Source organism: Gopherus flavomarginatus, chromosome 8, assembly GCF_025201925.1.
Source record: "Gopherus flavomarginatus isolate rGopFla2 chromosome 8, rGopFla2.mat.asm, whole genome shotgun sequence".
In the NCBI taxonomy this organism is placed as follows: domain Eukaryota; kingdom Metazoa; phylum Chordata; order Testudines; family Testudinidae; genus Gopherus; species Gopherus flavomarginatus.
This window is the reverse complement of record NC_066624.1, coordinates 79,390,461-79,405,099: the sequence shown is the minus strand read 5'-3', so window position 1 is coordinate 79,405,099 and position 14,639 is coordinate 79,390,461. Positions and strand designations below refer to the sequence as shown.

Here is a 14,639-nt window from a genome sequence, read left to right as displayed (position 1 = left end):
TTTTTTTTTAATGTCTGGTAAAGTTATGAAGTTAAGCTTCCAGACTCATCTTTTGAAAGTGTTATGCAAGTTTCCTTTGAGGATGAGGACTGAGAGGTCTGATAAGGGGTGGTCATTTTGTGAATCTGTTCCACCTTCTAATTAGCTGTGACACCCTTACCATTTTTCCCAAACCTGAAGAAGAGCTCTATGTAGCTCGAAAGATTGTCTTTCTCACCAACAGAAGTTGGTCCAATAGAAGATATTACCTCACCAACTTGTCTTTCTGATATCCTGGGATAAACACAGCTACAAGACCACTGCAAACAACAATAGTCTATACTAGTATAACTGTCTACAAGTTATAGCGTATATAACGTACTATGTACTAGTACACATAGCCATATACATAGCATGTGTACTGCATTACCTCAGAGTTGTTCTAGAACATCAGTCAAATGGGAATAAACAGGCTGCCAGTTGTATATGACTGGAATAGTGCCAATGGGCCGTAGATGGACTGCAAGTGATATAGACATTTAGGAGCTTAATGAGAATTTGGTGCCACTGTGTGACATGTTGAGCAATTCTGTGCAAGGAAGAAATTAAGATGCTAGTGTTTTCACAAACAAATACATCTTTTGTCCTCTTTTTCAGGGCCCTAGAGGAGCTAGGGGGCCAGTGGGCCCACACGGATTGCCAGGCCAACCAGGCTTGCAGGTAAGACTGGCACTGTTCTGTAATACTGCGTTTTGAAATCATATATAAATGCTTGTCCACTCATCTAAAAAGTTCAGCCCCAGCATAAATTCAAGCCTAGACATTTGCTATAAGGCAGTTAATTAAAGGGCCTGATTGTGCCTGGCACTTACACAGGTCTGCAGGAGAATGAGAGTTCAAGAACCCTTCCACATGCTTGTGCACACACATGTAAGGTCCAGGCAGAATTCCAGGGGGCACAGAGAAGTGCTGGTAATGCTCTCTCCCGACTCCTTCCCTGCAACCAAAACCCTAAAGGAGGCAGGGAAGATATGGAGCCAGAGCTCCACAGCACTAAGGGTGGATAAGTGGAGCAGGGCATGGGTTGTGCAACCCCAAAGGGAGATAAGGCAATAGGCACACAGCCTGTGTACCTCAGGTGAGCTCTGGGAGAAATTTTTGCCTTTGGGTACTCCCTCTAAAGAGTTGCAGCTCTGGATCATTCTCAGTCAAAAGCTTTGCTTTCAAGTCGGAATATTAAGTTGTTTGACTCTCTTTTTTAAAGGGAGCTCCAGGCCTTCCTGGTTTGCAAGGTGAACAGGTGAGTGTCTGCTTTCCATGGAGTTTGTACAGTTTCAGTGAAATGCATATTTATGCTGATATTTAAAGTGTTCTTTGACTATTTCTGTTAGCAAAGTTTCAAAAACTTCAATTGTTAAATTATTTTGCAAGGATTTTACTCACCATCACTAGTTTTAATTTTTTTCTTTAGGGCAATCCAGGTATTGGAGTGGATGGACAAAAGGGGGAGCCGGTAAGCGAACAATTAATGGTATTAAAGGTGGCCTGGATGTAGAATTAAATATATATATTGCTTAGGAAAATATATAATCCATATAGTTCTACTTAGCATACAGTTTCTGTGGTTAGTTACAGATGTCCATATAGTTTTACTTATGAGACAGTCCCTCGAGCCCGGCACTGATCCTGCACAGAGATCTGCGTAGCAGACTGAGATCTGCTTGAAGTCCTACTGACTTCATTGGTGCTTGAGGTACCAGGGTATAGTATGGTATCGTATATACTCCTGTAATGGATATAGGGAGCATTACCTTATTTTGATTGAAAGAGTCCCGGCTGGTTGACAGGTCTCTACAGAGCTCTTCGTATCCACAAATCAGCAGAAGCTGTTCAATCAGAGTAGAGATATTAGTGTTATAAGTAGGAGATTTAAATGCTTTGGAGCCTTGCAGAGCCAGTGTGTTGAACCAGATGTCCATTTCTACTGCTTCTCTGGCTTTTACAGGGTGATGTTGGACCTCCTGGATCTCCAGGACAGCCATTGTTGGTTTGGCCACCCGGTACTTTCCTGGTTAAAGGAGAAAAGGTTTGCAAATGAAAGTCTATTTTTAAACATTACTGTACTCAGTTTACTGGAAGTGCTATCCCAGGATGCATTTTTGCACAGAGTTTATATTAAGGACTTTTATTTTATTGAGTACCACCATTATCAATAGAAATGCTGTTATCCAGTATTGTACTGGCAGACAGAGGCCAGGCCAGCCTCATGTTACTGCTGCAGCCCACCTATTCCCTCCATGAGGTGCCTCTGTGCCATAGCAGGAGGGTAAAAGGAAATACCATTCCCCTTTGTCCTTTCTTCCCACTCTGCAAATATTATATACAAATGAAAAGGTTTTTTTGCTAATGGCCAGCTCAGAAAAGACAAAGTGGGTGAGGTAACATCTTTTATTGGACCAACTTCAGTTAGTGAGAGAGACAAGCTTTCAAGCCACACGGAGCTCTTCTTCAGGTCTGGGAAAGGAGCTCCTAGTCTCAGAGCAAAGTGCAAGTGGAAGAGATTGTTTAGCATAAGTAGATAATAGTATGTATTGTAAGGCACCAATCAAGTCTACAGCACATATCGTAAGGGACCAATCGAGTCTGCAGCACATATTGTCAGAGACCATTAACACACATTGTAAGAGTCCTCCAGGTCTGCAGACTCAATCTTGGAAATGAGAGTCAAGCTGGGATCTTGCCTGCTGTGAATCACCCACAGTAATTTTGTCCTCAGTTACAGCTGTACAACTCTGACTTTTCAGAACAAAACTTCAGAATTATATAAGACAAATATATTCTACATGCTAAAATGAAAAAATTCTACATATTTATATTTAGGGTGTAAAAGGAATGCCTGGGTTGGTAGGACCCAAAGGATCACACGGGCCCAAAGTAAGTAACATATTTTGTTATGCATTGTTCCATTTCCTTCTAGCAATAAAGATATTTAAGTACTGCAATAGGTTACCAAGGGAGGTTGCAGAATCCCCATCATTAGAGGTTTTAAAGAACAGATTAGACAGGGATGGTCTATGTTTACTTAGACCTGCCTTAGGGTAGGGGGATGGACTAAATGACCTCTCAGGGTCCCTTTCAGCCCTAAATTTCTACGTTTTGATCATTCTCTGATTTCCTAAATGATGCTGGCAGAGTTTCCTTTTGTGTTACTAAAACAAGCGTTTCAGTGAGTGAATGACTTAGGAAATAACATAGCATTATACTGTGGAATTTAATCATCACACAAACCAATGTGAAAGCATATATGTTGCAAAATCTTCTGGAAAAATCTGTCCACCAACAATCTCTTTTACAGCTGACTATGTTGCCTCACACAGGCATATCAGTCTTTTTTCAATTAGAAGGTAGGGAGGCAGAAAGGACAGCAAACTCCAGGTTCATCCTTTGCAGATGGAGTGGGATTTTAGAGGTGTGATATGCCTAGGAAAGGAAGCCTCCCAACTCCACAGGTCCTGAGTATCCTAAGGAAAGCTCACTGCAAAGTTGCTAGTCCCCCCGCCCCCAGCATAGTTCCTTTAGCATTTGTTCTGCCCCAGGAAGAGTTCCATGCTGCTGTGCAGTAACAGTCAGAGAGCAGACTCTACAGCATTAACATATATTTCTGAAGGGAAATCCATAGGGCCTCATGGAAGCAGAGACAATTCTTAGGGCCAGGATCTTTTTAGGAGGAAGGAAAGGAAGAGAAGAGTGCACACAGTTAATATCTGCTGAGAAGTAAATTATAATCCAGAGTATTAATTTCTGTACTTTGAGTCCAGGCAGCACCTTTTCTTTCAACCATTTCCTGCCACAGAGAAATGCAAATCAGTGGAACTACTCCATGTGGGTTTGGGAGGCAAAACTGGGGCTTCGGGGTGTGGAGTAAGAACTGCATTTTCTCTTTATGTATTCTTAAAAACTTGCTTCTTGTGTGTTATCCTTGAAAATAATTTTATAAATAAATCTTGTTCCTGCTTATTTATAACTGATAAATGCGCTGGTGCCTTAAAATTCCAAAGGTTATTCTTAGCTAGGAGTACACCAGGTGTATCTACTCCTGGGTAACTAAAGCCAGTGGACACTCGGGTGGATGGAATGTGAAGTCAGTCTGAGATATCTGGCACTAACCAGGGGCTGTAAATGAAGTCCATAACACTGATAATTGTGTTTTTACTTTTTCTGCCCATGCCCATATTTCAAATTCTCTAGGACTGTCATCTCTGGGTAATCTGTTTAAACAGAGTGTTTTGAATGATAATAGGGTGCACCTGGAAATGGAGAGAAGGGTGAAAAAGGTATTCCTGGAGTCCCTGGAATGCAGGTAAGGAAACTTCAGAATAAACCATTTCAAGTACTTATCATAGTTAGTTTATAAAATACTAGGTAGTTAGTAAATATGTTAAGATAATTCAAAACAGGATTTTAAGATGCTTTAAATTAATCTTCATTGCTTTGTACGTAAAGTACTTTGATTCCTAAAACAAGGTATTCATGTGTTCCAGACTCAAATCCAAATAGATTTTAATGTCCTTGCAAAGACAAAAAATTTGGAATCTGATCTTGTAAATATTTACTACTGGACAAAGTGTGGGCTGCTCTGGGCAGCTTTGACAAATTCAATGGGATTGTATCAGAGTAGTAAGCACTTCTCCAGAAGTGTTTTCAGGACTATACTCTTAATATATATAGTATTTCTCACATCAGACTTTTCTGCTCTTCATGATACAGTATGCTAGAAATTAGAACTGGGCCCTATCTAATTTGGCTTTGACCGATTGTTCAAGGTTATATCCATCTTTAAAAAAATGTTTGAAAAGGTGTTGTAGAACTAGATACTGGGGAACATTATAGCAAATAAATAATTCTTTCACACAAACTTGTGCAAGAAAGAACATTTATATTAAATAATTTGGAAATAGATATAAGCAATAATGTAAGACTGGCTTCTGTTGTTTTGGTTTTCATTCTACTTGCTTTTAATTAGGGTAGCCCTGGTTCTTGTGGATCTCTCGGTTTTTCAGGAGTAAAGGTAAGGCAATATAAAAATACAGTGACGCAGGCATGGCACCTCATGCATGTTGCCATTCACTTTTAGGTACATTTTTCTTTTTACATTATATGGTCTTCTGGTTGATGAGATAGCAGTTTTCCAATATAGTCTCCTGTAAATCTGAGTTTTGAATCCATGCACCACACCAGATTTAAAACAGAATAGACACAGCTGTATTTGCATAAATTTCTCTCCTTTTCCTGCTTGTACTCTCCAAATCTAGTTAAGGCTACAGTTACACTAGTCATGAATTGTAACTACTGTGCAAATTACTCACTCCTGAATTGCATATCCAAGTATCTGTTTTGCCTGTATTGCTTTCCTTTATACATGGATAATGAATTAAACCCACTATCTACCCAGAGAGTCATTGTAGTGTATCAGGTAGACATATTAATAGACCTCAACAAGAAAGGGGGCACTGTGGCTTCAGATGAAGCTGAAGTGAGGCTGCTTCCCACCGACTTGTTCTTGTTAAGGGTGGGGTCATTCAGCAACCAATCAGGCAGTCCCAGCTGGATTAGGCAATAGTAGTCTGCTCATGGCAAGGACATGCACTGTTGACGAGCTTGTGCTCTTGTCCTGCCACCAGGGGTCCCCAGGCACTGTCCAAATAACTGGGTGACAGTTAAAAGATCTTTTAACATAAGAGATCCCTTAAAAATGTATCATCTACAAAATCAAATCCTATACAGTGCTGTGAAACAATGTATAATTATGAACAGATGATAGTATTGTAAAGTATGACACATGCACTAATTTCTAATACACATTTAACTATATGACATGTAGTCCTATCAAATTAATACACAGAGACATTTCTGTCATTGGTTCCAGGGGGAAAGTGGAGTTCCTGGTGTTCCTGGTCAGGCTGGTTATGCAGGTATAAAGGTAAAAGTGCAGAAGCCCTTTATGTTTTGGTTAGCTAAGATCATTATCAAGTGTAGAAGCTTGTCAAGCCACAGCCCTCTCCTCATTCAAATTACTCTAAAACTCTCTTCTTCCATGATGTCTACAACAAATGAGGCAGCAATAACTATTAACAAACAAACAACTTTTGAGTGAATCATCATGGTGTACACATATCTAACCTAAGTAATTTAATATTAGTATTATTATTTATTTGTAGTATTGTAGCACCTAGGAGCCCCAGTCATGGACCAGGACTCCATTGCACTAGACACATTACGAACAGAGAACAAAAAGTTAGTCCATGCTGCATACACTTTGGAGTCTAAGTAACTACGTGATCTTGTTGCTGTAATCCTCACTCTTCCTCTCCCCATCCATTCTGTCATTTTAAAATTAGCTTGTAAGAGTATCAGGGCTGGGGCCACGTCTTTCTATGTGTACTGTAGAGATCTAGCTACTTTTGGGCACTGTACAAATACTACATAATAACAAATATTCACCGTCAGCAAATAAACCTTAAGTATATGTTAGCAGATCTTAAAATATTTTGCAAATTTGAAAGCAGAGAAATAAACCTATATGTTTTGTTTTTCTTTTTTTGCATGATGAAAACCTTTTTGCTTTATTATCAAAGAAGACAAACTTAGGTTGCTATTTAAAATAGCTAGAAAGGCCACAATTATAGTATTACAGTCAATAAAGTAAGTTGAATGGAAAAAGTTCCTGCAGCTGTTGAAAAGGGGAGCAGTCAACAAAGCTCCCACACTGTCAGAGGCTCAGATACTACAGAGATGGGAGCAGGATAAAAACTTATGAAAATGAGCATCCAGTTTTATAGTCCCAGTTTTCCAAGTCTCAGTGCTAAAGAGGCACGCAGTCCCATAAATGGTACCTCACCAGGCAATTCCCAGATTTCACAGAAAGAAATTGTACATTCTTAGGCACACAATTCCTGTTTGCCACAGAGAGCTGGGTTGATGCCTAGTCTACAAGAAAGAGGAAGTTGCAAAATTCCTCCATCACCACTTCATTGATTTAATCTGTCATGTCAGAGGGTCCTTTAACATCTGAAATTCTATTCCCAATTCAAAGTAGATAATAGTACAAGCTAATTTAGAAATTCTCAAGACAGGCCCTGAAAAGATTTTCATTGCAATTATGCTTATTGTCTTTGTATGTTTCTCTGAAGCAGTTGGCTAAATTATCTGTAAGAATTTTGGGTATCTCTTAACATGTCATTGTCTGTCAATCTATGGAAGATCTCTTTCCATTTTAGTGCTTACCTGTCATGAAAAACCATTTCCTAATTTTTGTATAAAATTTTAAATCAAATCACTACATTTTAATGGCTAAATCATAATAATTTTAATTAACTATATTTATAATAATCCTTGTGCTATTGAATTTCCTGTAACTGACTCAGTATCACTTGTGTTTAACACAATATACTAATGTAACCAGATATGACAGCCAGAGCTCTGAAAATTCAATCAGATAAGCACATTTGAGCAGTCTATCCCAGTTAGCCACTGATTTCTTCAGAGATAGAGTAGTTTTTATAGTATTGTATTAAAAAAAAGAAAAAATAAATTTAAAAATGTTATGGTTTCAGATGCAAGCACTCAAAAATTAAGACATGCCAGAATTAAGGTTGCCATGCCCCCTTGTGTGTATGCCTTATGATACCATCTTTAATTACATGGTGGCACACTGTACACTACTATCTATCAATAAACGTAATGAATTCTTACAGGGGGATCGTGGAGAACGAGGGCAACCAGGCCTGCCTGGAGTTTTTGGAACACCGCCTGTTGCTATGAAAGGTTTCACTTGGTTTTAACTACTCTTTATATTACGTAATGCATGCAGGGCCCTGTGCTCTGAGGAGCTGAGAGCAATTGATGGGCGCATACTAAGAACCTCAGAACACTGGATCTCTGCTGGCCACATTCTGTCATTGCCTGCATCTTGTTGATGTCAGTGGAATTGGATAGGATGTATGAGAACAGGATTTGGCCCAAAGCATGTACTTCAGATATATACATGTTAGCAAAACCTCAGTGCACACACAGACACACCCAGATCTGTCTATTTATTTCTGGTTCTTAGATCTAAGAATATTTTAAAAATAGCTGGGAAGAGGAGGGCCATTCTGGGAACTGGCATGCAGATGAGCAGAGCACACCTCCAATGGCATTTCAGAATTCTTATATCCTGAATTGCCACAACATGTGGATTCTTGGCTTCAACTGAAGTCTGCGGTTGCACACTTTGGTTGATAATCCTGTCCCTAATGAATTTGATGATAAAACTCCCATTGACTTTGATAGGGCCTGAATTTCACCCCTAGGTTCTACCAGTTTTAAAAGTTATACCAGATTATGTATATATTATATTTCAGTGTAGTTTTATGTGCTGTCAATTATATAAGAATAATGTGTTTAATACAGTATTATCATTAGCAGTTAAAATGATCTCATATTTGCAACATTATTGCGATAAAAACTCACAGACCTGCTGCAGCGAGTCTCCGAGCCTGGGTCTGCAGACTTGGGCTCCCAGGGCTCCCATTACAGCGCTGAAAATAGCAGTGTAGCCGTTATCCACTTAGGCTCGACTTTGGACTCTGAAGCCTGGGTAGGGGGGCTGGATTTCAGAGCCCAAGCTCCAGCTGGAACAGGAATGTCTACACTGCTATTTTTCATGCGGTAGTGAGACTGAGTCTGTATATCTGGGCTCTGAGATTTACTGCCACAGTGGTTGTTATGTGGTTTTTTGTTGTATTTTTTCAGTGTAGACAAACTCAGATATAGAGTGGGACAAATTCTTCTCCCGTTGATTTATTAGCATCCCCACTCAGGCCCCAGTTCAACAGAACATCTCTATTCTGCAAGAGCCGGATCCAAAGACAGTTGAAGTAAATAGGTGTCTTTCTGTTGATTTCAATGGTCTTTGAGATCAAGCCACAGAGTACATAATCATGTGCTTAAATGGGATTTAAGGTTAAGCATGCGCTTAATTGCTTTGCTGAAGTGGGGCCTAAATGAGGTTGTTCGGACGTTAACCGAGAGCAGAATTTATACCAATGTTTTGCTATTCCAGCTTAACTCCATTTTCTTCAACTGTACATGATCAAATATAAATGTTCTTTTATTGATATATAGCTACAATAATAAATAATACTTCTGTTCATGGGCAGTGCTGCTCATAGGCTAGGGAAGGCTGTGCCGACTCAACCAACCCGATGTGACCCCGCCCACGCTCCTCCCAGAAGCCCTGCTTGTTCTTCCCAGTTGTCCCCAGCCCAGGCAGGCTGCTCCTCTTCCGGGAAGCAGCGTGCTGGGGCTGGGGTGGGGCGGGCAGAACTTGGGATGGCTGGGGCCATGACTACATATGATAAGAAAGCCATTTTCTAAATGAAAGTGAATTCTCAATATAATCCTAGGTGAATGCTTCGAGAAGAGAAGTATTTTTTAAACAGAATCATGGGCGGTGGCACAAGATTTAATAGACAAATGGTGAATGGCACAAGATTTAAAATAATGTATGTAATAAAAGGGAAGGGCTCCAGTGATAAAAGCAACTAAATTCCTCTCCTTTATAATTAAATTATTTCACACTGAAACCAATCTAATAAAGAAAAGGTGATATATTTTAATTATGAATGGTTCCCAAATCATAATTTCAACTGCATTTTAAACCAGGACAAAAAGCTGTCTATTGCACAAGGTTTTAAATTGACATTTCCTGTAATCCCATATAGGTCCTCGAGGAGATCCTGGATCACCAGGTCCTTCTGGAGAGGAGGGGTTGATTGGACTAACTGGTCCTCCAGGCCCATCAGGAAGACCTGGTGAAGATGGAGCAAGTAAGAGATCATAGATTTATAAACATAAACTGTGAGCTCTGTATACTGTCATTGATCCACCTGCCAACAGAAACTAAGCACAGACCCAGGGAAGTCATGTGTTATTTTAACCTTTGCAACATTCAATGTGGAGAGGCCATGTGAAACAGGGAAGGTGATAAGAGAAGGAGGATTACCTGGCAGTAGAGGATTAGCTGGATCCTTTAACTGTTCATTTCAGACTTTCTAATGTTGGAGTGTTTTAAAAGGTGAAGATGACTTTTTGTAAAGAAAAGGTAACACTGGTTTTTATATCAGCAGAACTTCACTGAAGCACACTTTCAACTTTAACTTCTTTTTAATTTTTGTTGTTATTGCTCACCTGTGTGTCCCCCATACATACACACACTCTCTTATATATAATGGATAGGACTTATATTAACCTCTGTCAGAAAATACCATAATGAAGAGGAGAGGGTAGCAGGACTAATGTGTTCCTCCTCTCCCCAGGAGCCTGTAACAGCTCTTTAGAGCCAACATCACATGGTTAGGTCTCTGGCTTTGCAGTGGAGTAGCATGTCCAGGTGGGGGAAAACATGGCATTCACTTTACAGGGCATCCTCTCCATTGGAACTAGTGAAAATATAACCTTCTAAACCACTAGTAGTTAACTCTGCTCCTTGCTGGTCTTCATGTGAGGGTGGCTAGCACATGGTAGCAAGAGCAGCAGAGAGGGCACTGGAAAAGGGGAAACAGTTTTTCCACAAGGCTGGAACTTCCTTTCCCCATGGATCCTGAGGAACCAAAAGATTTGAAGGCTATGCTCCTGCCTCCTCAGTAGCCTCAGAAACCCATTTCCCCAGAGGGAAATACGAGTTACAAATTCCACAAGATAAACTTCAGAGACCTTGGCTTTTCTAGCCTCCCCCACCCCCCATGGAGGCTTTTCATAAGAAGGTTCTCTATGGCCCATAATTTCTTCTTCATATCTCTTAAATATTCATAATTGCTCTCTATAATTTATACTTACCTATTTTCCCGATAGGCCTCCCTGGTCTGCCAGGAGCATGTGGGGAGCAAGGTCCTAAAGGTTCTCAAGGGGACCCTGGTCACCCTGGAACAGCTGACTCAACTCCAGGAAGACCAGGGTCTCCAGGAGCACCGGGATTACCAGGAGCACCAGGAAGACAGGGTTTGCCTGGACCACCTGGTAAGAGAAACAGTATAAGTGTCTTGTGTGAGGAACATTATAAATCATTAATAGATTTATGGAGTCAATGAGAACATGCTAATAGAAATGGTATTTTCTTGTAGGCCTGCTCTATGGTGTTGCATCTTGTATACAGTAAATACAACACTTTATTTCTGTTGCTCTCTTTAGAATATTGTTGATTCTGTTTGAGAGGATAGGGTCCCATTGTGTGTGTGTATGAGTAGCTTTTGAGTGGAGGTCTTTCCCACTCAATTGGATTAATTAATTTTACAGTTAGGACTCCAACTGTTATCATTCTTATGTGAGATGCAGGGAAAATGTTTTTTACTATTAATTTTTTCATAGGAATCATTAGCATAGAACTAATTTCTCTCATGTCTTTATATATTAAACTAAATCTAAATGTTCAACAGTAATCTTTGAGGTGTCAAGGTTTAGAAAAAAGCCAGTGTAGTCATTGTAAATAGCTGATGGCCTAGTGCTGATGGCTTGGCTGGATGATAGAGAACAGTAGAATTGTTGGAAGATTCCAGTGGAGAAAGGACATCTGTAGGTATCCTGACTTTTTAAAAAAAGTATGCTGTGCCTGATTTTCTATTGTCGTGCACCTGGTACAGCCATTATAGCAATGCAAAGAGGGTGTAAAAAGTTACTATGTCTGAACTGTGACGTTTTGCAGTGGTGCAAAATGACTACATGACAGGGCCGGTGCAAGGAAGTTTCGCGCCCTAGGTGAAACTTCCACCTTGTGCCCCCCCCAGCCCTGCAGCAGCTCTCCCCCTTCTCCCCCAAAGTGTGCCGCCAGTCCGTGGCAGCTCCCCACCCCCTGGCCTGAGGAGCCCTGCAGTACCTCCCCACCCCAGCTCACCTCTGCTCCGCATCCTCTCCAAGCAGGACTGCGCAGTGGAACCCCTGGGCTGGCGGCTGCTGGCAGCGGCGTGCTGACGCAGGGGACCTCCCTGGGTTGCCAGCGGCACACCAGGGCAGCCCAGAGGATTCCGGGGGCCTGGGGTCTTCGGCGGCAGGGGGTCCCTGCTTTGGTGGTAATTCGGCGGCGGGGGGCCCTTCCGCTCCGGGACCCGCCGCCGAAGTGCCCTAGAGACCCGCCGCAGGGCCCCCCCATCACCAAATTGCTGCTGAAGCGGGACCAGCTGCCGAAGTGCAGCTGGATCTTCAGCGGTAATTCTGTGGCGGAGGGCCCCCGCCACGGGTCTCTGGAGCACTTCAGCGACTGGTCCCAGAGCGGAAGGGCCCCCCGCCGCCAAATTACCGCCGAAGACCGGGCTACACGTCGGCAGCGGGTCCCGCTTCGGCAGTAATTCACCGGCGGGGGATCCTTCTGCCCCAGAGTGGAAGGACCCCCTGCCAGCGAGGACCGGGAGCAGAATAAGCTCCAGGGGCCTGGGCCCCGCTAGAGTTTTCCAGGGCTTCCGGAGCGAGTGAAGGACCCCACTCCAGGGGCCTCGAAAAACTCTCGTGGGGGCCCCTGTGGGGCCTGGGGCAAATTGCCCCTCTTGCCCCCCTCTCTGGGCGGCCCTGCTGGCGCGCTGACCCAGAGGAAGCCCTGGGCTGCTGGCTGCCGCGGCAGCGCGCTGACCCAGAGGAATCCCTGGGCTTCCGGCAACGGCGCCCTGACCGGGGGGACCCCCTGGGCTGCGGGCTGCCGCGGCGGCGCCCTCACCCGGGGAACACCCTGGGCTGCGGGCTGCCGCGGCGGCGCCCTGACCCGGGGAACCCCCTGGGCTGCCGGCTGCCACGGCGGCGCCCTGACCCCGGGGACACCCTGGGCTGCCGGCTGCTGCGGCGGCGCCCTGACCCGGGGGACACCCTGGGCTGCCGGCTGCCACTGGCAGCTCAGACTCCCTCTCTGTCCCAGCAGCAGCGGCTGCGCAACCATTTAAAAAAAAATTAGGGGGCGCTTTTTGGTACCCCCAAATCTCGGCACCCTAGGCAACCGCCTAGTCCGCCTAAATGGTTGCACCGGCCCTGCTAAATGAGGTACATGGCAATAGTGAATAGACACACACTCTGTGTTCACTAATCATTTGAAAAGTATTTTTTCTTCAGGTCAGATCCTCAGCTGAATACCTGGCTCTAATATTTTAATAGTTATTAAAATGCAATAATTATTTGTAGGTTAAGTGTTCGAGTTTAACTTCTTTTTTCTTTAGTGGAGGTACTCTTGATTAACACCAATATAATTGTGATTAGATTCAGAACCTTACTCTCAAGTTAAGCCTTAACTAACAGAACCACATCAATTAAAATGCATGGAATGTATGTGTCTAAATTGCCTAGATTGCTTTGAAAATCTCAAGCTAAATCCAGAAGTCATGATCAAAACGGGGGAAAATGCCCCAAATCAATATCCATTAAAAGAGATATGAACCCAATATTCTAATACAGAAAAAAGCAGTATCGGAGAGTAGAAGTGGGCAGGAGCATTGCCTATAATCTTATATTGATCTCTTCCATCCTCTAATCTTACTCCAAGAACAATGCCATACACAGTGGCTTGTAAGCCATTTTGTAACATCCCTAGCTATTTATTGAGGATCCCAATGAATGAGATAGAGGTTGGAAGGGAGAGAATATGTCACCTAAGCTGTAAAAATATTCAGTCCAAATAAGTGCCCTTTTTCTTCTTAAGGTATAGTTTGTCATGGCAGAGGACTTCATGGACAGCAAGGAATAAAAGGCCAAATGGGACCCCTGGGAAGAAGAGGTGAAAAAGGAGAAAAAGGCAAGTATGCATCAACAGCCGATTTTAATGCAGAGGAGATCTTAGCTGAGCTCCATCCTTTTGTTTCACCATTAAAGACCAGAACTTGCAAGCAGAAGTCGAGGACAGCTCCCTAAATGGAGGGCTTGGAGGATCAGGCCAAGTCATGAAAATATAGTCCAGATTTTCAGCCAGCTTAATGCTATTGAAGTCAGTGGAATTACTTCAGTAGAGAATTTGTTCCAGAGTGTGTAAAGATTCCACATCTAATACAGGGAATCACATGACTTTTGTTTCCTGGGGCTGTGGTGAAATATAACAGGGCTTTATCCACTTACTTCCCCACCTGCATACAGAAAAAAGAATGAATGATATTTCTGTTTATCTTGTATATCACAACCAGTTCGAAGTTGTTTTCCTATTTTTGTGTAGGGAATCACGGCCACTGTTCATGTGACCTTGGTCCTGCTGGCCCACCTGGTAGACGAGGGCCACCTGGTCATCAGGGAAGGAAAGGACAGATGGGACTTCCTGGAAGCTATGGAGAAAAGGGTGATCCAGGTTTCTCTGGCACAATAGGACCAACAGGACTCCCAGTGAGTAATTCTTACTAGTTTCAATTAAAAATAAAGCCAACAAAAACTCACTTCTCTAGGAGGAGAAGTGTCTCTTTGGAGGAGGAAGGGGCAGAAGACACTTGGTGCTTGTACTCTTGTATTGCATGCAGTATCGATTGGGGACCATACTCTCTGGGTTTTTTTCAGCATTATGACTAAGGCTCTTCAAAGGCTAAATTTTTCGCTCTTATTTGCTGCAAAGACAGTCCTCGTTGTAGGTGTGAGTTTTTAAATTTTTTTATTTCTCAGTTTCCTTTGGG

General features: G+C 42.6%; 1 protein-coding gene across 3 annotated transcripts in view; it reads left to right on the top strand.

The window, feature by feature from the left end:
- Positions 1–14,639, top strand: part of COL4A4 (collagen type IV alpha 4 chain) — a 131,732-nt gene that overhangs the window by 57,663 nt on the left and 59,430 nt on the right. For all 3 annotated transcript variants that reach the window (XM_050963987.1, XM_050963986.1, XM_050963985.1), the window contains 13 exons: positions 637–699; positions 1,244–1,279; positions 1,451–1,492; positions 1,985–2,065; positions 2,860–2,913; positions 4,280–4,339; positions 5,003–5,047; positions 5,906–5,959; positions 7,734–7,803; positions 9,744–9,848; positions 10,873–11,037; positions 13,691–13,783; positions 14,195–14,358. In XM_050963987.1, the coding sequence (XP_050819944.1) occupies positions 637–699; positions 1,244–1,279; positions 1,451–1,492; positions 1,985–2,065; positions 2,860–2,913; positions 4,280–4,339; positions 5,003–5,047; positions 5,906–5,959; positions 7,734–7,803; positions 9,744–9,848; positions 10,873–11,037; positions 13,691–13,783; positions 14,195–14,358 (1,032 nt within the window). The remainder of the gene's footprint in view (positions 1–636; positions 700–1,243; positions 1,280–1,450; positions 1,493–1,984; positions 2,066–2,859; positions 2,914–4,279; positions 4,340–5,002; positions 5,048–5,905; positions 5,960–7,733; positions 7,804–9,743; positions 9,849–10,872; positions 11,038–13,690; positions 13,784–14,194; positions 14,359–14,639) is intronic.